We start from the raw sequence: 24,754 nt of genomic DNA on the forward strand, positions 1-24,754 counted from the left end.
TTTGTTCCCGGCCCTGTCAGTCACACGTGTGCGTCTAGCAAACCATCCTGTCGCTGTCGTGGGGCTCTGCCTCTGCCTGGAGCTGACAGCAGGTACAGAGAATGCTTTCAAACAGCCTTCAATGATATCCTTTTTTTTATTTTTTTTTTTTTTACTTTATTTTTTAGTTCTCTTTTAGTTTCTTTTTATTTTTAGAAGGGGAAATGTCTCGTCTCTGGTATGGGAAGAAGGGAAGAAAGCACCAGCCAGTTAATCATAGATACGCTCTGGTAATTTTCAGTGTAGTATGTTCATTTCTGTTATTGCATTCTTGTAATGTTGTGGCGCAGAGGCAGTTGCTGGAAACTTACATTTTGAATGTGTAAACAGGATGCTAAGTCACAAATTTGCATTACTTTTAGGGGCATAACCTAATTGCTGGTATTCCATTGGCATTAGGTGAGGGAAACAACTTTCAGCATTAAGGGGTTCACCAGTTTTAGGGTCGCTTCCCCCCTCCTTTTGCGTAATGCATTTTTTTCAACAAAAATGTGATTTGTAGCTAAATACTGTGAACAGTAACTTGCATTGGCGTTTAGTTAGAAAAGTGTAAATCTCCTGAGTTACCATTTGATTATACCTTCTCAGAAGTCATTCAGCCATAGGAAGGTCTGATAATACTTCAAAATTGATAGAGCTGAGTATGCTGTAGTCCCACTCTCACACTTATAATGAAGGAGGGGGACCAATACCACTGTTCTTACAGTTTATTAGATTTATGTAAGTAACTGTGGTGTCTTTTCAATGTTGTTTTACCCCAAAAGACTTACATTTATAGCAGTACATAAAGGAAATGGTTCTCAGTGAGACTTGCAAAACAGTAACATCTTGGGGATAGGGAGGAAGTGATCTTGACAATGAGAATATACTTGTTGTGCTTTTACCAGCTGGTAGATCTGGAAGGTATTTTCCATTCAGACACTGCCTGTGACAGGCTCTTCACCGTCTTTTTAAGAGTTACACATCTCTGGGTTTTGGTGCATACTTCTTTTGGAGGTGCTGTTGACTTTGGTTTTTATTTTAGCCAGCTTTATTTGTAGCCAGGTTACTTGCAGAATATGAAATTGTCATGTGGCAACAACTGGTTTTGTAAACATGTGTCCCTAACTAACAAAGTATCTTCAAAATAATAGGCTCTTAATTTTCTTCTGCGGCAATGGAATGTAGAATGGAGATATAATTCCTAAATTAACTCAAATGTAATTTGAGCATTCCCTGTGGCAGTGTAAAAGGTATCTGCAGTTTACCAAGAGTGTATTCTTCAATATATGTCTGTGTATCTACATATATAGATATATCTTACCCAGCTAATTAAAGTTGTAGTATCCTTTGTTATAATTATTTCCCTTAGGACCAACACTTCATTTTAGCCAAACTCCAGCTATGCTAATAAAAGCCAATAGTTACGAGCTCTTAAGGAGAGGCTGAACTGAAGCAGACTGTATGAGAATCTTTGCTGTGAGAGAGGTAGAGAAGAGGTTATTCTAATGCACAAAGCAAGTCAAATTAGAAAAAAGGGTATAAAGTATCTACAGACAGGAGTATTTTTAAAATGTTGCTATGTCGACAAGACATGCTCTATTCTTGAAGTTGGGTTTTTTCCTTCAATGAGTGATCATAAAGCTAATGGGCAAGTGTAACCTTCTTGCAGAAAAGAGGGAAGGAGTATTGGTACCACTACCTCTGTGTTACTCAAGACAAAGTGGGAAGCATATTAAGGAGACTGGCAGTATATATGAAGTACATAAAGGTTTTGACTGAATGTTTCGTTAGTGGTCGTTCTGAAATTTGGATGAAAACTCATCTGACATGAAAAACATAATTGCTGGACCAAATGGAGTGTTATAATAAAATGAGAATGCTTTCTTGAAGCAACAAAGTCGCCCTGGATTATTTAACTGAAAGGCCTTTGTTATTTTGATGGTGATAGAGTAAATTTGGGTTGAGCGTTCTAGGTGTTCGATACTTTCTAAGGATAAGAGATCGAAATTTTAGTGACTAGCCAATGCATTATGCTCCCCTTTCAAAAAGCCAGTAATGTTGGCTTCCCGCTTTTTTTTTTGTAAATCAGTGGTATTTACTGTGTCTCTCTATTGTACTGCAACACAAGAGGTGCCAGTAAGCATCTAGAATGTCAAAAATGCAGGCTACCATTCTTTCTGTCAAAGCGCTTTAAACAAAAGACATCAGACAATGCAAGAGAACAAAAGGTGGATTGCCTTCTTTAGGAATGCATTTCCAAATGCTTTGCAGAGCTTCAATAGGCAGCGTCCCCAAAGGGGATAAAACCACCAAAACTTCTCTTTGGCATTTATATTCTTAAAATTTTATGCAGAGGGAATTAAAGTGGTGTTGGTTTTAATAGCGTGAGTGATTTGAGACTTGCACAACTACTGAGATTCTTGATTTATTGGTTAACTGTAGTTGGTAAGCTAATGACTGTAGTTCTTTGGCCATTATGGAGATACAATAACAGGGGCTTACATGTGAAAGATGAGAATGTAGTACTTCATCCCGGTGGATGGCAGGAACTGCAAGGTTGCATCAATCCAGTACTACTGCTGCTAAGTTCTTTTTAAAGTCAGCTTTCCGTACTAATTTTTGGTTTAGAGTAAAGGAGTGAACTGATGATCTTTAAAAATAAAACAGCAAGAGTGCAATCCAGTACTCTCTTACACTGATCACTAAGCCTAGAACCATTCCTTGATAACAGATATTTGCCATACCTGCCGTCCTAAATAATTAGGGGGTTTATGCATTATACCTTGACTAGATCTTCCACTTAATTATTAGGTGTTACATTGTTTACATTTTTAATAATGATGAAATATTAGGCCTCACTACAAATGCAGGCAAAGTATAGTAGCAGATGAACATTTGAATAGGCTGATTATAAGTTGAAAGAAGACAAAACTGAGTAGTAGAGGCTTACATTTTCTTTGTGTGTTTTCAGTGGTCCTTTTTTCTAATTAAAATATGAGACAAACATTTCCATACTGGGCTGTGATTCAGTTAACCTACTTCTAAGCATGTCTCGCGCTTTCTTGTCACCTGAGATGATCTCTGCATGGCACTATCAGAAGGGAGATGTGACCTCGCTCAGCCTGCCTTCTCCTGGAGCAGCAGGTTGAGGTCAGCCACCAGGTGCTGTGGTTTCAGTAACTGAACCTCTGGTTTCTCTGCTTCCTTGTACTGAAACTTCCTTAAACTGTTATGCAAGAGCACGGGGTTTTATTGGTAATGCTGCTACAGATCTCCCCCTCCCCCCCCTGCCCAACTTTGGACAAAATAAGTCAAGTTGCCTGACCTGCCTCTTCAAGAGAAGTAGTTTTCATAAATCTAATTCCTAGTTCTTTGCACAAACAGCCTAAGCTTTGTTTAACGTTTGCCCATGTTAAATTTAGTTCTCTTGCTGGCATTATCATATCTCTCAAATAAGTGATTTCTCTTATCTTGAAAAAAATAGCTTGTTATAAAGGTTTCCAGACTCAGTGTAACACTTCGTGTGCTGCAGGCTTTGATTGCTTTCTTCTCAAGTTCATTTATTAATTCTGGTTTTTGCAGATATTTGCATTTATCTTCAGTGTATGTTAATTACGGCTTGGCACAGTTGCTGTGGGCTTAGAGCACTTTGAGGCAGATACTTAACAGTCCATCCTGTGGGGACAATACTGATCACAGGGAGAATGTTGCTGTCATTTAATGTACTCAGCTCTTCTGTCCCTGCTCTGGGAAACACCTTGGGGTGCAGAACAGTTCTGGGACGGCCAGTTTTAAAGGTATTGAAAGAGAGAAGGATCTTTAGTACCAGCCAGTTCAGGGGACTGCTGCGATTCTCTGGTCCCTCTCCTCTGCTTAAAATGGCTAACTCTCGTACCTTCCCTTCCTTGTCACCAGTAGAGTGACAGGGAGCTGAATTAGCTGATAACCCCACGAGACAGAAAATGGTTAGCTTTGCAGCCACGCTCATTAAAAATGAATCAAATTAAATTAGGCTTAGCTTTTTTCAGAATGCTACCTTGTAACCGTTTTTCTGATGCGGTAAAATGCATGAATTAATGCATTATTGTAATGTAATCAGTATGCCCCAAATAATCTTACTTGTGATGGAGAAGGCTGCTTCTTCAACATTGCCTTCTCTCAAGCAGTGTCTAACGTTTCGGGAGGAAAGTAAATTTGGCTGAAAAATAAAAGTTAATGTTTTCTCTTAAAAGATTCGCAACAGCATTCAGTTCACAAATGCACCTTTTATTTTTGTTGGAAGATACATACAGCCTGTAGAAAAGGTTTGATCCTCTCTTCCCCCTTCCTGTTTACTGGTGAGTTGGAGATCGACTGTTATTTTGGGGTAGCTTTGTAAATGGCCTGATAAAATTGCATGGGCATTTACTTTTTCAATTAAGTATCCTGGAACTTTAAAGGTGAAACTTTTTTTTTTTTTGACTCTCAAGATATAGTGTTCATGAAACTTGCAGTTCACCTGATTTTACACAGATGTATTGAGATGCGAAGTTAAATTGTTCAGCTTTCATTCTGTTTCTCAATATTTGTTTTTTATTTTATATTCACGTTTAGTCATGAGGGTATAGATAACTTACGTCGAAGAGAGCCACTTACACCATTACGCTTGTTCCATTCTTATCTTTCAGAAGCACTGCTCAGCTCTGATAAGACCCTCCCTTTCCCTAAGGAGGAAACAGTTCCAGCTACTTGTTAACTCGGAAAGTTTAGCTGTACTTGGCTTGAGGGTGGCAGTACAGCACCCTGTTATCAGCCCTGCATTAGGTGCCAGTGTGTTGGTCGCTCCTGGCTTTGTGAAAGCGGCAGAGGAATGCTGCATTGGTGTCAGCAGTTCTCATGTTTACAGCTGCGTATAGCAGATAGACGTGACCAGTGGCTGAAAGGGCTGATGTGTCACCATCTGCGTGGCAAACTGTCCTCGTGGACGCTCAAACAATTGTAACTGTTTTCATGTGTATTGTTGAAGGACAAACAAGTTCCATATTGGGAATTTTGATTTCTGTTCTGCTCGCTGTGAGTGCTGGCATCGCTTGCAAGAGTAGGTACTCTGATATGCTTTCAGAAAAACAAGGTTTAGAAACGTGAGTTTTTCCAAAAGGAGAATCCTAAACCTCTTGATTGGTTGAATCATTATTATGCAAACCCTCAATTTGAGTTAACTGCATTAAATATTAGAATTGTTCTGTGTTCTGCTGCGTAGTTAACTCAAATATATGTGGTGTGGAAAGTCAAGCTGAAAGGCATCCACACTACTAGTCATGTGACCCATCCCATGTTTTCTCGTCCATGTTGCTATTATGAATAGAGCAGGTAGTGTTAGATCTCTAAGGATGTATGTCATTTCAAACTTGATTAGCCCTTGAAATTGTCCTGTGGTAGACTGTTCCAAGTCCCTAAGCAGAATCATTTTTGCCCTGAAGCACACTAATCTCCTGGCTATAGACATTTTTGTAGGGCTACAAAGATGATTAGGGGACTAAAACATGTCCCTTATGAAGAAAGTCTGAGGGACTTGGGTCTCTTCAGTCTGGAAAAAAGACGACTGAGGGGGCAGATCTTACCAACACTTAAAATACTTAAAGGGTGGGTGTCAGGAGGATGGGGCCAGGCTCTTTTCAGTGGTGCACAGTGTCAGGACAAGAGGTAACAGGCACAAACTTGAACATAGGAAGTTCCACCTAAACATGAGGAGGAACTTCTTTACTTTGAGGGTGGCAGAGCACTGGAAGAGGCTGCCCAGAGAGGTGGTGGAGTCTCCGTCCCTGGAGACATTCCAAACCCGCCTGGACGTGTTCCTGTGCAACCTGCTGTAGGTGACCCTGCTCTGGCAGGGGGGTTGGACTTGATGATCTCCAGAGGTCCCTTCCAACCCCTGTCATTCTGTGATTCTGTGATTATTTGTTTTGGTCTATTCCAGTTAGTTCCCAGATTAACCATAAGAGGTTTGTTTAGCTATTTTTCTCTCCTCCTGCATTCTTTTTGAAGCAGAATATAACTAGAGAGAGATCAGAGGGTCCTTCAGGAACACTTCCTGATCCTCAAAAAGTAGCTTTGGGTATGAAGGAAATCGGATGCTAATACAACATAGTGAAGAGAGCGCAGTAAATAAAGCACATAGCAAACTCCTATAGGTAGGCCTACACTTTAATCCTGGACAGAATACTTAGATCACTGCAATTTTGGGCAATTTGGCAATTTCTGCGTAAGGACATGGACTGTGTTGGAATCTGAAAGCCTTGTCCTATAGCTTAAGGACTTACATGTAAGAACTTGTCCAGGTTGGCTCAGGACTGGGCTCAGTGGAACTTTGAAAGCCTCCAAGGATGGAGGTGCTGCAACCTCCCTGGGAAGCCTGTTCCAGTCGTTACTCATCAGTAACAGCAACCCTTTCAGCCCAGTGGTCCAGCCAGTTTTTCAGCCTTGTTCTTCACTCATTTGATTCATAACTGATTTGATTGCAAGGCTACTATAGGATAGACTCAAAAGTGGTGAAATATAGATAAGTGGCATCTGCCGCTACCTGCCCAAAAAAGAAAGAGTTTTATTACACGGAAACATTCTGTACTGAAAACCAGTCCAGTATGGTGCATGCAAAACTGCATTTGTCTTTAATGAATGAAAAACCTTGCTTTCGAGGTATTTCTAATGCCATGTGAAAAACTAGTTAAGTTCTGTGTTTAAGAATGAAAGTTAAAACTAGAATAAAGTAGAAGGTAGCTGCTGGAATGATCAGGAGAACAGACAGCTGTTTGGTTTATTTAGCTTGGTGAAATAGGATAGAGCATTAATGTGACTGCAAGTAAGGAAAATGAAGAAATCTTGATGGAGGAGGAAACAGCATAAGCAGACTATGAATTAAACCACGTTATAAAACTTTCTAACTAGTGATACTACTTAACATTTCAACACAGCCCCTCGAGCCTTGCAGGGTCAAAATTCTAGATGTTTTCAAGATGCATCTTGACCAGTTCCTCAATGAAGTTGTAGAAGGTAGTTGCCAGTAGGCTTAGACATACCTGACTCCATGATTAGATGAACTACGGAACCCTGAAGTATGTAATCCTGTCCACTGCAAAGTGAAAATAAAGCGTGTTGACCTAAACCATAAGCGTTTTATAGAAGGTCAGAAACTGCATCTGCACTGTTGAGGTATCTTAATGTACTCATTTAAAGCCTCGTTCAGTGATGAGTGGATAACCTTGATACAGTTTGTCTCGTGGTTTACTCACAGAATTTAATACGGAGTGTATACTTAAAAGAAGCACTGGGTTTGAGAGAGTAGATTCCTTGCCCTTCATTTTCCTGTGGATAGTTTGACATTCTGTGACATGCTATTTATGATGTTTGTCACTGCATACCAATGGTCTGCCACTATGCTAGCTTTTGTTCACAAAACAGGTGTAAAGATGTAATTTTATGGTGTGCAACAGGTTCAGGATGCCAAGGAGCTATTATTGTGTACATACCTGGATAAGTATTCATGATTCTGTCAGGTAAGAAATTTATCTAAAATACCTTGTGCATACTGTTCTGAGGATGCAGGTACCCTCGTGGCGTATGAAAAGGGGTGTCAGATCTTGTTCACTAAGCAAAAAGGTCGCTGAGCAATAGCCAGGGGCAGGATGGTGGTAGAGTATGTGTTTGACAAGTCGAAGGTGAGATGGCGTTGCCTATAAAGCTGTCTACATTCCAGTATGTGAAACAGCAACTGTATAATGGTGTTGGGGATGATGAGGTTTTTTGTTGGGGTGGTTTTTTGGGGAGTTTTGGGGTTTTTGGGTGGTGGGTTTTTTTGTTTGTTGATTCGGGGTGTTTTTTTCCCCAAGAATCTCCTTAAGTAACCACATGCTTATGGGCCGTTGTAAATTAACTACTGCCTGTCATGTGATGGTGGCTTAGCTTAAAGAAGCAACAAGGCTAAAGGGGTCCTCACATGATTGCTTTTCGGGATTACATTCATAAGGTGCTGGGGTGAACAATGTAATTTGCAACAAACTGCCATAGCAAATAAAAGGATAAAACTACACTATCACTTATAAGCTTGAGTGGAGTACTGTTAAAGCTTTGCATATAGCTACTTGACTCTGCGAATGCACAAACCAATACAATTTACAACAATTTTCTTGATTTATTTTTTTTTTTAAGAGAATAGTAGAAAATGCTGGAAATAAATTGAGTGCTAGTAATTACTGATTACTCGGTAGTAAAACTGGATGTCACAAGTATTCCTTTTTCCTTGCCTTGCAGTTGCATGGGGTAGAGTGAACCATCGCTGCTCAAGAGCCAGTCATGCATGACTGTGGGCTCTGTACTCAGGACAGTGGCGAGTATCTGGCCAAACTCCTTGTAGTAGGGGCAGGTAGATGGGGAGCTGCTGGACTTGTGGTTATCTTCCTTTGCACTGTGGTAGGCTCTAGAAGTTTTTAATACACTCTTACTACACGAGACATCCATTTAATCTCTCCACCAGCTGTTTTAAGATGCTTTCATACAAATGATGATTTTGAGTCATTCTCAAAATCACATTATTTGCTGTAGTTACATCAAAATGACTGTTGTAGTCCTTCAGCCAGCTTGTTGCACCAGAGCAGCATGTTCTAGAGCTTTCTGACTAAAAGCTTCCTGGCTGTATGCCTCCTGCCAAAGTGGAGGTGCCATTTGGAGTGAATGTGTTGGCAGACGAGCAGCTCCTGAAGTTTTTGGGTTGAATAGAAAGTCCAGGATAAAGATATTGTGGGGTGGTATTGGGGAGTTATTAAACTTTGGTCCTGTTACCTTGTCTTTAATTGTATCTTCACTGCCTAGAAGAGTCAGAACCTCCTGAGAAGCCTGAGGTTTGCGTCTAGTCTTTATCCAGGAAAGCAAACCAGGTTCACAGGATTCATTAATCTGGGTGTAAAGAGTGCTTGAGAGGACTTTGGGCTGAAGAGTTTGGGTTTAGGCATGCAACTCAGATTGACTTCTAATATAGCATCCTGATTCTGGTAACTTTATGCACTCCTTCATCAGCTCTGTATTCATCCTAGAGTAGTGAGCTGTATCTAACTGCTAGTGCCATTAGTGTTTAATTTGTAATTTTGCTGTGTCTCCTCATATGTCTGAAATCACCTACATGTACATTGTCCTTGCAGAAACAAACACCTTCTAGCACTTCTTGTTTGTTTGTTATCATTGCACATTTTCCCTTCATTACTCTTCTCCACTTTTTTCTTTCTTACCTTTTTACTTTTCTTCAACTGTCAGTGGAATTATTGTCTTCCTGTCTCCATATTCAGGTAGTGTCAGTGGCTGAGTATCACCGCAGGATCGATGCTCTAAATAGCGAAGAACTGCGCACACTCTGCAGACGTCTCCAGGTGCCCTCTTCAGTAGTTTAAACCCCATCTCCAGATACTAAAACATCTTTCTTTGTAGTGGCTTTGATCAGGGCAAGTCCCGCATTCAGTGGGTTTGTCTTGTCTACAGCACTACAAGGATCCAGCAGAAAATTCCTTTGTTTTGGATGTATTAATTGTGAAATGCTATGATGGAATCAGTAGTTTTATGATGGAATTATTACCTCCACCTTTTTCAAACAGGAATTTTCTGTCACAATTTGAAAATCTGTTCTCAGTACTGCTTGACGTGGAGTGATGTGTTTTAACTTCCACTTTAGACTGGTGTGTTGTGTTAGATAGAAGCTTTCCTAAAAAGAATGCAAAACAGGTGAAGAATCCAAAACCTTGTTGCATGGGAGTTTAATTTTATATGGGAATCTCTCATAAAGAATCAGTACTTGGCAAGCATGAAGCTTCACAACTTCTGTGGAATAGGTAAGTATTTTTCCTGTTATACAAGCAGGTAATTGAGGCAGTTCAACACGGCAAAGGTCATACACATGGAGCTGGTAATGGAACTCCCTGTTCCAAAAACAGTACTGTGAAAACAGTACTTTGGTTTGGATTTTTGAAGGTTTACTGATAGGGATTTATAAACTGATATTTGCATTCTCTTTAGGTGTTTCTTAGTTCTTTGACAGTTATAAAATTGTTAGTTGCTGTGTACATCATACATAACTTACTGATGGAAAGCATAGCTTAGAACTCCTCAGAAGACTTTAGTATTTTGTTTTTCTCTAGTAATTGGCTGTTCAAACTGTAAAAACTTCCTGTTCTCTTTTTTTTACTTTGATCTTGGCTTTTTTCCACCTATTATCATAATACACATAAGAAAATATTTTCTTAACTCTTTTTATTTCTGATTATTTAATAATCAGTAATTAATTGCTTTAAAATGTTTTGTAAGTAGTACAGTTACATAAATCAATAATGAGCTGCACTTCTATAGGAAAATCAGAAATTTTCCAAAAAAATTTTCATTCCCACTTGAGAAAGAAACGATTCTGTTTCTGGCAAGTGGTGGTGGAAAAATCCTTGTATTAATATCCTAGAAGTGCAAGATCTCTTCCCACATACCTTCCACCTGGAATGCCCAAACTCAAGGTTTAGGCTGACTTGAAAAATCTGGATTGCCTGGAGCCTATAAACCCTCTGCTCTGAAGCCGTTTGAGAGTTTGTGGTGTAAACTGTGTGGCAGTTATTAACCTTAGAAGCCCCTGGAATCTGACTACATCTCAGTTTGCTCTCCCAAAGCTTAGCAGGAAATAAATGAGCAAGTTTTGAAACTACACTGTGTTCTGTCCAACAGACACCTTTGAACGGACACGTGTCTTTATCTGCTTCTACAAAGCAGTGTTCTTCCTAGAAGACGGTTGCTTTACTGTAATAATAATTAAAAAAAGGCAAAAAAAAAAAAAATCCAACCAAAAAAATCCCAGACCAACCAAACAAAAACCCCACAATCCCCCACTTTAACCCAAATTATTCATGTTTTGCATGGTGCACTTTAATCAGAATTGAAGAATAACAAAGGGAATAAGCTTTCTGCTGTACACTTCAACAATGCTGATCTCTTATGCAGTTGAAGCAGTAGTACATGATGGATGAAAAGCATTTAAGATGGAAAAGGTTGGACTACAAAATAACATGTTTTATAGGTAGCACTCTATAATGCCGTCTGTAGGCCATATTTTTGTACATGAAGCTGTATGGATAAACGCGCAGACTTTTTTGTTGTGATATGGGAATCAGTGCATAATTAATACTGGAAATGCTTGTTACCTTCCATTGAAAAATGGAAGGCTTGAGTTTTTTTGCTTGCTCGATACTCACTTTCTTTAAGTGCATCTTTTCTTAAGAATTAATATCATAATTAAGTTATTGTATATATAATATACTTTGACTTTATCATATATATTGTATATATAATGTACTTTGACTTTATAAGCCTATTTTTAAGTAACAAACTTTGTGATAGTAACTTTTTTTTCGTAGTTCTTGAGGGATAGGAAAGGGATACCCTTTTTTTTTTTTTTTTTTTTTTTTTTTTTTTTGCTCAGGTGGCTGTATTTGTTTGAATATTCCTGTCTGTGTTTCAGAGTTGTCTTTGATTCGGCTTTTCTTTTGTTAACTAAGAAAGTTCTTTTCACAAAAGTTTGGCAAAGTTTATCATGGTGGTATTTTGAAATACCATAGCTGTATCCTGTATGTTTAGAGTATGACGTATATGGCAAACAGTGGTTATTAATCTGGAGTTCACAGGTGGTTTTGGCAGGCATTTTCTTGAAATCTCAGGTCTCAGGCTTTAAATGGTTTGGACCGTCTGACTTTCAGTGAAACTTGGTTCAAGCTGATAAATTATTCATGTGCACTCATGCTTGTTAAGATTTATTTTTTTTTCTTTAGCAAATCTCTCAACATTCTAATAAGTCTTGCTGCAGTGGCTTAAGTTACAAACTTTCTTCACTTTATGTTACTCCTCTGTCAGATTTCAGTATTGCACAGCAAGTTTTAAATACCCCTGTAGCAAGATTTATAGAAGGAAACCTGTTTGGGTCTCAGCTAGTCTAGTTCTCAACACGTGGCACCTGAGCTTGAAAGTGCCAGTGAATATGGACTGGAGTAAGAAACTGTTGTGAAATGTGATATCTGATGAGAAGTTTGTGGCCTTCTGCCACCTCCACTAAATGGTGATCTATAGCATCTCAGTGGGGTAGGTGTATGGGTCAGGTATTTTAAACTACGACAGGGTCTTTGTGCGTAATGCATCTTTGCCAGACCTCAGAGCTCACTATGCAGCGTAAGTGTTATTGCTGCTTTCCCCTCCCCACCCTCTCAATTCTTTCTTCTTTGACTCCCTTCACATCAGTACTCCAGCAGATCAGCTTATGGAGCAGCAGTATTCCTAAGGCTCCATTCAGGTGGCTTACTCAAAATACTTGATGCCAGTTTTTCCACATGTCTACTATGTATCTGAAAACTTTCAGAAGTATTCTGAAAGAGCATTGATTCAGAAACTACTGAGAAATATCCTTGTTGAAATTTCAATTCTTTATTTGTCTGTGTTTTTTTAGTTACATGTAATATGAATACTATGTTAGTATTAAAATGCAAGAACTTTGTAAGCTGACCTCTGAAAAGCGTTTTAAGTCCTTCAGCTGTGCATGAGGACTCTTCTTGTTTTGTTGTTTCAGCATAAAACTGTAGCTTTCTTCTGAGTAGGTGTCTGTGTAATCTATTGTTAGCATATAATTGAGTACCGGCTTGCTCTTGGAAGCAGTGGAAATCTTGGTTAGATCAATCTCATGGATTTCTTAACTTTTGAAGGAGTTGCATAACTAAATAGGTAACTGCATGATTTTAAACCTGCAAGGATTATTTTCCCTGCTAATAGAAATGCGAATACTTATTTTCTTGTTGTTCTTTTTGTAGATAACAACAAGAGAAGATATCAATTCCAAACAGGCAACAAATATCAAAACAGACCTGGAGCCTGAAGCATTCCGGCCAAATCTTAGCGATCCCAGTGAACTACTACAGCCAGAACAAATTGAAAAGGTATGAACTTATATATGTCATTTCTTAGTATTGTACATTAATGTATGACAAATGCTATGACCATGCTGTAAAACACACCATTAGGAAGACCTTGCGTAATATTAAATAGAACACAGTAGAATCATTTAGGTTGGAAAAAGACCCTTAAGATGATGGAATCCAATGTAAACCTAACACTGGCAAGTCCACCACTAAACCAGGTCCTTAAGTGCCACATCTTTTAAATACCTCCAGGGCTGGTGACTCAATCACTTCCCTGGGCAGCCTGTTCCAATGCTTGATAACCCTTTCGGTGAAGAAACTTTTCCTAATGTCAAATCTAAACTTCCTCTGGCATAACGTGAGGCCATTTCCTCTCATACTGTCTGATCTGGGAAAAGGGACTGACACTACATGGCTACAAACCTCCTTTTGGGTAGTTGTAGAGAGCGATAAGATCTCCCCTCAGCCCCCTTTTCTCCTGGCTAAACAACCCCAGCTCCCTCAGATGTTCCTCATAAGACTTGTGCCCTAGACCCCTCATGAGCTTTGTTGCCCTTCTCTAGACTTGCTCCAGCACTTCTTTCCTGTGGTGAGGAGCCCAAAACTGAACACAGTATTTGAGGTGGGGCCTCACCAGTGCCAAGTACAGGGGGATGATCACTTCCCTAGTCCTGCTGGCCACACTACTCCTGATACAAGCCAGCATGCTTCTTGGCCACCTGGGCAAACTGCTGGCTCATGTTCAGCTGTCTGTCGATCAATACACCCAGGTCCTTTTCTGCTGGGCAGTATTCCAGCCACTGTTCCCCAAGCCTGTAGCAATGCATGTGGGGTTGTTGTGACCTAAGTGCAGGACCTGGCACTTTACCTTATTACCCTCATACCATTGGCCTAAGACCATTGTTCCAGCCTGTCCAGATCCCTCTGTAGAGCCTTCCTACCCATAAGCAGATCAACGCTCCCACACAACTTGGTGTTGTCTGCAAGCTTACTGAGGGTGCACTTGATCCCCTCATCCAGATCATTGATAAAGATATTAAACAGAACTGGCCCCAATACCAAGCCCTGAGGAGCAAGACTCATGACCGGCCGCCAACTGGATTTAACTCCGTTCAGCACAACCCTTTGGGCCTGGCCGGCCAGCCAGCCAGTTTTTTATTGAGAAAAGTGTATGCCCATTCAAGCCATGAGCAGCCAGTTTCTCCAGGAGAGTGCTATGAGAAACTGTGCCAAAGACTTTACCAAAGTCTAGGTAGACGACATCCACAGCCTTTCCTTCATCCACTAAGCGGGTCACCTTGTCATAGAAGATGATCGGGTTAGTCAAGCAGGACCTATGCTGACTGGACCTGATCTCCTGGTTGTCCTGTACGTGCTATGTGATGGCACTCAAGATGTTTTGCTCCATAACCTTCCCTGGCACCGAGGTCAGACTGACAGGCCTGTAGTTCCCCAGATCGTCCTTCCAGCCCTTCTCGCAGATGGACATCATGTTTTCTAACATTCAGTCAACTGGGACCTCCCCAGTATAACCAGGACTGCTGACAAATCATGGAAAATGACTCGGTGAGCACTTCCACCAGCTCCCTCAGCACCCTTGGCTGGATCCCGTCTGGCCCGTAGACTCGTGTATGTCTAAGTGCATAAGCACAATACAATTCGTAGTTAAAATGTTGCTTGCTTTCTTATTATAACTTTAAATATACCATGACAATACTAGTGTGTGTCTTTTGCCCTTATTTCATTCTTCCTTGAAAAAGTTTGGCTTTCACTGCAGTTCTTGCTGTCCTGTCCAAAGTCATCTCATTAAATGTGTATATTATAGGTTTGGATTAAAGCTGACTGCATTCAAAGGCACAGGAACAGGAGACCAGGCTTACTTTATCCTTTAGCTTGTTACCTGTTGACGTGAGTGATCCGTTTTCCCCAGTACTGAGTCTTAGTATTGTTATGCAAGAATAACAATGTGGTTTTACTGTCTTGAGATAAACCTTTTGGAGACCTTATCAAACACATGTTCTTCAGTTGGTAAACTGTTCTCCTCCTGCACGTCACTGCTTTCATAACATAATGTAATCTGCTTTCATTTATATGTAATAAATTCTTAAAAATAGTAAAAAATATATATTAAATAAGAGGGTTGTCATTGTCTTGTTAACAGCTCACAAAGTCTCTTCCACCACGGACCATTGGATATCCATGGACTCTTGTCTACAGTACTGCAAAGCATGGCATGAGCTTGAAGACTTTGTATCGAACTATGCTGGGATTAGACACACCTGTGCTGTTGGTTATCAAGGACAGTGATGGACAGGTAGGAAAACGTTTGTTTTGAGGTAGGGGACCCACCAAGAAAAATGTTTGAGGAGTATAAAGGAATAGCTGACACTTCAGTCCATCATGGGAGATAAAATTGTGCGCATCAAGCTGGTTTTCTCCTTGGTTGTTACGTAGAGGCTTTTAAAAGTGTGTTTCGCTGTCAGGCAATCCTCTGACATACTACTTTTCTAGGAAATACTTTAATGATATAAGTTCACTGTCACAATGCATGAGTCTCATAATACCCAATTACTGAATTTATTTCTAATATCCTTTTTTTAATGCACTTAAAGCATGAGAAATATAGTCTCTAAAACTTCCTGATACCGGAAGATCTTGTTGAGTTGGAACGTCACTGCCAACTGCAGCCAGTGCTTCTTGGTACATTCTGTGGCTGCAGCCAATATCTCTCTCCCATTCAAGGACTGTGGGATCTTTACAGCATAATTAACTTTGGTTCCATGACTCCCTGTAATTGTGCTCTGTTCTCCTTTGACTGGGGTATGAATTCAATAAAGTGGATCACATCTCACTGTCTGAAAAGCAAACATCCTCTCTTGAATATTCTAATAACAGGTGAACATTACAGGCAGCATGAGACTTTGTTTCTTCCTTTCTGAGACTTCAGTGCTCTCTCATGGAAGGAAGTTACCCATGTTATGAAGAACTGACAGAATTACTGCAAAATCTGTAGCATTTACTTCACTTATCTGTCCCACTTGAGTAACCACTGTTTTTATTTTCAGGAAGCATGGGCTCATATCACCTCATATCATTCAGGGGGGCTGAAAACTGTAAATGAAGGGTATGCTTTCTAGTTCAAGTCCCAACTTGGTTTTTTCCTTCTGTTTCCTGCCTCAGGGATCTTTTAAAAAGAAAAATCCCTTTTAAGTCTCTGCTAGTAGAGCCCTTTTTCCCCAGAAGTTCTTTAAAAGGGAACTTTTCCTTCATTTACTTTTTAATTGTGAAGATAAAAACTATTTTAATTGACTTGAGATGTCTCAACACACACATCAGCCTCTTAAGCGTGCTTTGGTAACTTTCCTTCTCTGATTCCCTTATTAGCTTCTCAAGATTAATTTGTAAGTTACCTACTTCCTAGTACCTGGTTATCTGTCCCAGTAAGAAAACGTCCCTTTTCTCATAGGGCTGTCTTGCCACCAGCATGTAGTATTGTTCTGTTGTTGAAAGTATTCAGATTACCTTCCATATGTGAGTATCTCAACCTGCATGTCCAAAAAGTGTCATGGTTGCCCAATGAAAACAGGGAATTCATAGGCATGTTATCATTTTTTGTGAAACAAACCATAACAAATCACAGCTTACAGGCTTGTGTCCAGGAACGTGTGTTCATTGGACTTTTGGGATAAGTAGCCACTGAGCTTTTCTTTCACAGCGTACACCAGATCTTACCTAGGTTCCACACAAGAGTGAGCGAAAGCCATGTGTGTTCACTGAGCAACATACGCCACAGAAGGAAAGGCTCAGACAAATTTTACGTGCTCGGTCCGTCACCAGTGTAGTGAGAGTGATATTTTCAATAGTTCTGTGTCTCAGGCTATTAACGAGAGACACCTTTGCGTTTGACAGCAGAAAATTAATTTTATACTATGTATCTGTTCAAAACCTATGGAAATTCAGTGTAGAGTCTTTCTCCTCTTAATGCCAAGGATCTACAGCCATGAAAAATAAGCCACTGGTAGCCTGCTATGCCCTTTGATGGTAATCAGTCAGGGTCATACATTTTTTTTTTAAAGAAGCTATTGATTTTTTGAAAGAGGTTAATTTATCTTTAATGTCTTGTAGCTTCCTGGGATATAGTCCTATAAAAGTGCAGTCCGTGACAGAAAAAGAATCTGAGTACTACTTTATAGGAGAGTGTATCCAGAAATAGTTCATTAGCAGTATGCTAATATAAATACTATTTATGCCCTTCCAGAATGTTTTTTAGGAGAGACCAGGTGTTTTCATATTTTATGCTCCCAAGATCACTGCCTGTTTTCTAAGCAGTCTAGCTCGGAAGATCCAGAGCTATGGCCAGATAATTACCTGCCATTTGCTGAGCATACATTCTTGGTCCTTCTAGGCATTCCTTCTTCTGCCCACTTTGTAGTTTCTATGATTGTGAAAGACACTGGTTTTATCTTATCCTCAGTTGAGGTACTTTTCCTTCAAATTGGAATTAATTTATTTCCTGGGCTACTTCCTCTGAGACTCTGTTGTTTATGTTTATGAAGACAGCCTTTATCTGATCATAGAATCATAGAATTGTTAGGGTTGGAAAGGACCTTAAAGATCATCTAGTTCCAACCCCCCTGCCATGGGCAGGGGCACCTCCCACTAGGTCAGGTTGCTCAGAGCCCCATCCAGCCTGGCCTTAAAAACTTCCAGGGATGGGGCTTCCACCACCTCCCTGGGCAACCTGTTCCAGTGTTTCACCACCCTCATGGTGAAGAACTTCTTCCTAATGTCCAGTATGAATCGTCCTATCTCTAGTTTTAATCCATTCCCTCTAGTCCTACCATTACCCAACGTCCTAGAAAGCCCCTCACCAGCTTTCTTGTAGGCCCCCTTAAGATACTGATAGGCCACTATAAGGTCTCCTCAGACCCTTCTTTTCTCCAGACTGAACAACCCCAACTCTCTGTCTGTCTTCATAGGAGAGGTGCTCCAGCCCTCTGATCATCCTCGTGGCCCTTCTCTGGACATGTTCCAGCATGTCCATATCTTTCTTGATGTTGACAATAAGTTGAGTAAGGAGCGAGTGTACCTTGTAATTTTTCATAGTATGGCTTGTTAAGGGCTGCTAAGCCTCACTCTGTATTCTTTTTTTTTTTTTCTTCCAAAATCTTCATCAATCTTCATTTCCTTTTAAAATCCATTAGCAATTTCACTTAAAGGGCTGTTAAAAAAAAAAGCCACAACAAACACCCCAAACACTCAGCTTTCACAAACTAAAGTTTTATTTGTCTAGAAGTTGAACGTTGTCTAGTTGAAAGTTGGAACCTGAAGCCACCTAAATTGCTTATTCTAGGAGATCTTCTAATAAAGGTGTCCAACAAATCTATAGATATCTACATTACTATTGTTATGGACTTTCTGTCTATTTATCTACGGGTCTGTGCTTCTGTGAGTGAAAACACCAAGCTCTGGTGTCCACTCTGGCAGCCGTTTAGAAAGAAGTTAACATCTAAATCCTGAACGTGAGTCACTAAACAAATGGTGGTCTAGAAATGGAATTAATGCAGTTAACCGCTCCAGGGACTGTTAAGTTTTATAATAAGTCATTCTTCAGATTGTATTATGTACTCTCAAAAGCATGAGACTTGGAGCCTGGAACTTAGGAATTTTAAGTACCTACCCTCACAAGTAGCCACAACAGTCTGACCTCATGCAGAAACCCTATAGGCATCACTTCTGAAAGGAGTAAAGTAACTGTTGGGAAGAAAATTGCTCTTTTGCTGTAAAGCTCAATTCTTTTAATGTTGCATATAGCAACAATGTGATCTTTCAAGACCTAGATTTGTTGATGAAAGCGTATAGAGCACTTGCATAGAGAGCTTGTGGAATCCTGATTTGTGGAGGTACTCAAAACTTAATTGGACAAGACAGAGTCAACCCAATATATCTTTAGAAGTAGTCATCTTTTGAGTAGGGAACTGTGTGAGAGGCTAAGGTTCTTTATAACATAAGAAATAAAATACTCCTGTATCTGTATGTGAAGCAAGCTTTAAAGTCCCTTACGTAAAGGATGTAAGGTTTTCCATATGGTTAGGATGCACTAGCTTTGCATTTTACCGGTATACAAATAACAGCCCTGAGATGATCTGAGACAAAGACTGAAAAAAGTGTTTGAAAAGTTCTTACCTGTGTAGAAGCTGAACTGAGATACTTTAGGAGTGGCACAACTCTGTATGTTCTTTTCACAGAAGGTTAATTCCTCTCAAGGAATGTCAACTGTTAATGGAATCTTGTATTTACTTATTTTTTTTACTTTTATTTACTTACCAGATGTAATGTCAGCCCTGAGGGTATTGATCTGAACTGAGACGTATCATAGCTACCCAAATGTGTAGCTAGCAGGACTGCTTTTCAAAGAATAACTTGTGCTCTTATAAGAAGTTAAGATCAGAAACTCAGATAGTTTGAAGATAGTTTGATGCTACACGTAAACTAAGAAATAATTGGAGGGGTTCAGTGGCTTCCCATTGCTTAGGAGTTGCTGGAAAATATTCATGTAGTTATTTAAACATGGAGTTTTATTAATTTCAGCAGCCCGTTTTGTTCTGTTCATGAATCAAACTTTCTTTATGTGATTTCAATGTGGATTTTTACCCTAAAAGATGCTCTACTTAAGTTCAACTACCTGCATACAGTAAGCACAGTCAGAGGTTGCAAAACATGTGACAGAGAAAAGTTAACACCCAGGTTTTTGAAGTCTAACCTACTGCCCCAGATACTTGAAATCCCAAGGGAAAAATGGTCTTACCTAGTCTGCTTTTTGGCGATAACATGGGCGAAACAAAAAAAAAATCGAGTACTCTCTTCTGCGGAACTCCAGCAATAGACAGAATAGACTACAGCAATTATGTGTCCTTTCTGACTCATTCATCTTTAAATTTTAACATTAAGAGTTACAGTTAGTGGAACAGGTAGTAAAGATCAGGTAAAAATGGAATACTGTCTTGAAATTCAAATCCTGTTGTTGCAGACAATATGAATGAAGCCAGGGTTAGAGGTAATTGGTTTTGTGATGCTGAAATAACCGAATAAAACCCTAAAAGAATGGTATGTTGCTAAGCAACTCAGTTGATAGAAACTTGAGGATTAGGGTAATGAAATACCTAATATCTGTGGCTTTGGTGTTTGGTCAGTTGTCTTTGAAGGACAATGAACCAATAATTCTTAAGGTTCTGATGGAAGACCTGATTTTATAATGAATTAAGTCATTAAAGCCTTTAGCCAAAACTAAGTAAAGCATGCGTAGAATAATCCCTCTCCCAGCCTTTACTCAGACAGACTTTTCAGCAATACCCAAAGTCCCAGCTTAAAATGACTGACTACTGTCAATCTAAAATGAAGTCTCACTTAAAACATATCAACTGGTCCAAGCCTATTTCTAGAAAAAAGATTTTAGACTTAGTATTCTTTCTAACAGGGCAACTAGTCCTTCTCTTAAATTAAATGTGAAATCAAACAGCAGTTTTAACTGCCTTGTCTGTAGTGTAAGTTTTGACTTCTTCATAAATTGTGGTGGAAGAGAGGACTTGCATGTCTTTGTAACACTAGACTAAACGTTGTATGATTGTATTTAAGCCAGCTGATGTTCCACAAATGTTGAATAACAGTGTTCAGATCTAATTAAATCCTAATTTAATTTTCCTGGTTTCTTCCTGTATTGTTTTTCTAATAAGCACTTCCTCATCTATCATGCCAGAATTGAGATGGACTTCTCTGATTTTATTTTAATTTTTTTAAACTATTTTTGCTGCTGTTTGACTATATGATCAATTTAACATTCTGAGCATGATTTACTGCAAATCCTGCGTTGGATGTTATACTTGGTCAACTCTCACTTGAACTTTCTGTGGCTTTCCAAGGGCATCTAACTAGTAGTAATGGCATAAAAAAAGTATAAAAAGCCATAGGTCTTAATAACACTGGGGACTCGTTTCGAGCCTACTTGGAAAAAAAAAAACACACACAGGAAAAATAAAAAGGCAAAACAAAAAAGTTTTATGGAAAGTAACAGAAAAACAATAATTTCTTCTTCTTTAAAGAATTCTTTCATTTTGGTCTGTTTTGGTCTGATTTAGTCTGATTCCCCCAGAAAGCAAAACACAAATAGTAGTTTCTTTCTCTCATAAACCTGTTCTTAACCATTTAGACTGAGATGATGGAAACATCTTGCCAGTGTTTGATCCTATATGTTGAACTAAGTAAATCTCTGTGCAAAAAAAGGATTGGGCTAGTTCTCCCGTGAACTTGCATTAAAACAGAGGCACAGAAACTTGCGCCTCAGTTCATGGAACTTGAAGATTTTAGACTGAATTTGCTGTTTAACAGGTCTTTGAAAAGTGAGCACCTTTAGCTGACTGTATTTCATCACCTTGTCAAGTAAGTTAAAGAATTCCTCCAGAGAATCAGATTTTAGAGTATAAATACTGGTCATAGGTATGCTCAAAGGTAATTCTCTTCACTTAAGTAAATGAACGGTTTTACCCATGACTAAAGTATCCTGTTAATGTAATAATATTATTACTACTAATAACAACATAAGGAAGCTTCTATAGGTGTTACGACTTTAAGGAAGTTTGGAACGCCCGTTCTACCTCTCTTCTGCTCTGTAACAATGGGCTCTCAATGGTGACTTTTAAAATGTGCAGTACTGCCTGCATCAAATTACTTTCCTTTGCTGTTGTCCATATTTTTTTCAAAATTCTTAACAGTTTATTGCAAGACATTAGTGCTTGAATTCAACAAAAGGATTTCAGAACGGCACTATTGGCACGATTGATCTGTTAGACTTAAGACACCATCTGATGTGGATTAACACGATGTTTGAAGAAAATTATCTGTGATATTCTTTAGAAGACTAGCAATTTATTTTTTTTCTCGTAACCAGTCAGTGGAGGATGGTGTATTGAGGGCAGGAGGGTGTTTTGTTTCATAATGAGCACATTATTTTTATTTTTTGCATGACTCTGCTTTCAGGCTTGCTATCTTCTATTTCAGTTAGAACTTTCTGAACGAGAAAATTTCCGGACCACATAAAATTCTTGAGAAATAAGGAATATTCTAACAGTAGTTGCTCTGAACCGGTAACTCAAAATTGAGCAGGGGCAGTCTTTATTAGATGTTTGATAGCTGCGTATAATCCCTGAATTCCTGATCTGAAGTTCCCACTCATCTCATCTTGCATTTGTTACCAGCTACTATACAGCTCAACATGGAAAGGAATGCTTGGAAAACCTACCTGCAGCCAAGGAGTTTCTTAGTATGGACGGAAGAAAATAGTTTCTACTTTATATCCCAAATATAATCCAAGTCAAGACACTAGCTTTAATGTCTCCCTCTTACCAGTCCCATGCTTTCCAAACTCACTGTTCAGTGTGAACAAAACCACGGAAACTTCATTTTGGGGGTTTTGTTGGTGTTTTGGGGTTTTTGGGTTGTTTTTTTTTCTTTCACATACAGACAAATGGGAGCAATGCTAGTGGAGTGCTTTGGTATTTGCATCTAGGCTGCTCTTGCAGATGTTGAAACCAGCTTCTTTCTAGCAACAGAAATAGTGATTTTGGGAGGGTTGTACTTCACGGGGTGTAGTTGATTTTGCACAATAATGCAGGGCTTTTTTTTTAGTTGTTCTGGTTCCTGAAAAATTGATACGACTTTAATCAGACTTAAAAATCCAATAATCAATCCTTAGACCTTTTTAACTACTGTTGTAATGTTCTTTTTTCCTGGATATTATAAATACTTTTACTACCCAGCAAAGGCTTAGTTAAAATCGGTCTCTGTTGTAAGACAGGGTAACCAGTGCTTACCTGTTATTTGGGTTGGAATGAATAAATGGCATGAAAAATAACAATTTAGTTACAACTAGGAACTTGCTGAAAATAGCATAATTGAAGAGGAAAAAGGAGCAGAACCTTTTGATTTGCTATTTTAAAAATATGTACGTTGTTTCTGAGAATTTCCTGAGTTCAGTTTTTATCCCTTTGATTATTATTTTTTTTACTGTGTTCACTTTTTATTGAGAAAGAGTCCTATTACCTTTTTTTATTGTTTTTTTTTGGGTTGTGTTTTTTTGTTTGTTTGTTCTTTAATTGTACCACAAAGCACTATGCCATATCTCATTCAGTGCACTCGGAACTGTGATACCATGTAAGGCTTATCCTGTAGTGAATTCTAAATCTGGCGACATTTACAACCTGATTTATTTATCACATACTGCCATTAGAGATTCTCAGGTGTTGTATAGTTTTTCTGAAGTATTTTCTCTTGCCTATTTTTGCTTACAGGTTTTTGGTGCACTAGCATCTGAACCATTTAAAGTGAGTGATGGCTTTTATGGCACTGGGGAGACCTTTATGTTCACTTTTTCTCCAGATTTTGAGGTAAGTAGTAATAACTCTGTATGTTGGCTTCCCCCCCCCCCCCATTATGCATTAACTTAAAATACTTAGTGAAAAAATCTAACAGTAAATAATCTGAAAAATTCTAGGAGTTGGCCACAAAAATGTCATCATACTATTTTTTCCACAGTAGTGGACATAAGTGCACAGCAAATCAGTAGTGTTTGCATAGTGAAAAACTTAATCAACCTGACTGTTTCATTGTACTGAAAATTTTTCTACACTTCTAAATTCTGCCAGATGTCTGATGGAAAATTCACAAACTACATACTTTCAAGGGGCATATCATCTGACCTTAGTGTATTTTCTTGGTATTCTTCATTGTGTAGAAGTTTTAGTACTCTAAGACCACCTATTTTGGAATGGTCTTATTTTAAATAGTATAAAATGTAAGAGAATCTTTGTCTGCATATATCTATACCCTGAATTTCCTGTGTAAACTTGATAACTTCATTAAATCGGCCTGTAGCCACCCATAGTTTGTCTTTACTGATGCTCCCTTTCGCCCAAACAAAAAGTTCAGATATTTTAACTTGCTAGTCTCTTTTGTTCTTTTTTTTTTCTCATTAGGTTTTCAAATGGACAGGAGACAACATGTTCTTTATTAAAGGAGACATGGACTCCCTTGCTTTTGGTGGAGGAGGGTAAGTTGTTATTTCTTTTTGTCATTAGAGTCTGTTAAAAATGTGTACGTTTGCACACATTTGAAAAGAGAATTTGGAATTGAATGCGTTTTGATAGCTCAGGACTCAACAGTTACCAGCCAAACAAAGAATTAGTATGTCAGATATTTAGCTTGCCATGGTGAGGGAACTCTTTTATCTTCAGTATAGCGTGGCATCAAGTTTCAGCCCTGCAAGGTTATGGTGTCTTGCATGCTCTGCTTGCGCATGTCTCTTGGTGTATTCAGAATGGACACAAGATATTATGATAAATGTGAAAAAATTAGACAGTAGATAAGTGTGAAAATTATGTGTGACTAGAAGAGGCTTGCATTGAAACTGTACCGTCCCAAGACATGCCACTGTCTTCAGGAGCTATATGTTGCCTCTCCGCTCTTTTTTTCCTCCATGCAAGTCCATAAGCTTCTGGGATGTTTCCTTTATTCTTTATCAGCATTTTCCTCGCATATGAGTACTGCTATGCCTTTTTCTTAGTACAAATGGAAGGGTCTGAAAACGAGGAATTCTGGTTAGCTTTTTATTTCAGAATAACTGAAAAAGGAATATTCTCAAAAGGAATATTCTCAAATTAATAATAAATAGTTTAAAAAAAGAAAATCTTTGCTGCTTCAAATTTATCAACAGCTATGAGTTACTT

The 24,754-nt window shown here is 38.9% G+C and overlaps 1 protein-coding gene across 14 annotated transcripts in view; it reads left to right on the plus strand.

Annotated features, from left to right (window-relative positions):
* The window catches only part of OXR1 (oxidation resistance 1), a 295,905-nt gene that overhangs the window by 269,002 nt on the left and 2,149 nt on the right, over window positions 1-24,754 (plus strand). For 10 of the 14 annotated variants that reach the window (XM_063327385.1, XM_063327389.1, XM_063327393.1 and 7 more), the window contains 5 exons: window positions 9,336-9,416; window positions 12,870-12,995; window positions 15,139-15,291; window positions 23,321-23,416; window positions 24,005-24,078. In XM_063327385.1, coding sequence (XP_063183455.1) covers window positions 9,336-9,416; window positions 12,870-12,995; window positions 15,139-15,291; window positions 23,321-23,416; window positions 24,005-24,078 — 530 coding nt within the window. Of the gene's footprint in view, window positions 1-195; window positions 270-9,335; window positions 9,417-12,869; window positions 12,996-15,138; window positions 15,292-23,320; window positions 23,417-24,004; window positions 24,079-24,754 lie in introns of those variants that run through there. The other 4 variants (XM_063327391.1, XM_063327397.1, XM_063327395.1 and 1 more) reach the window with 3 other exon arrangements.

This window comes from Chroicocephalus ridibundus, chromosome 2 (genome assembly GCF_963924245.1).
Source record: "Chroicocephalus ridibundus chromosome 2, bChrRid1.1, whole genome shotgun sequence".
In the NCBI taxonomy this organism is placed as follows: domain Eukaryota; kingdom Metazoa; phylum Chordata; class Aves; order Charadriiformes; family Laridae; genus Chroicocephalus; species Chroicocephalus ridibundus.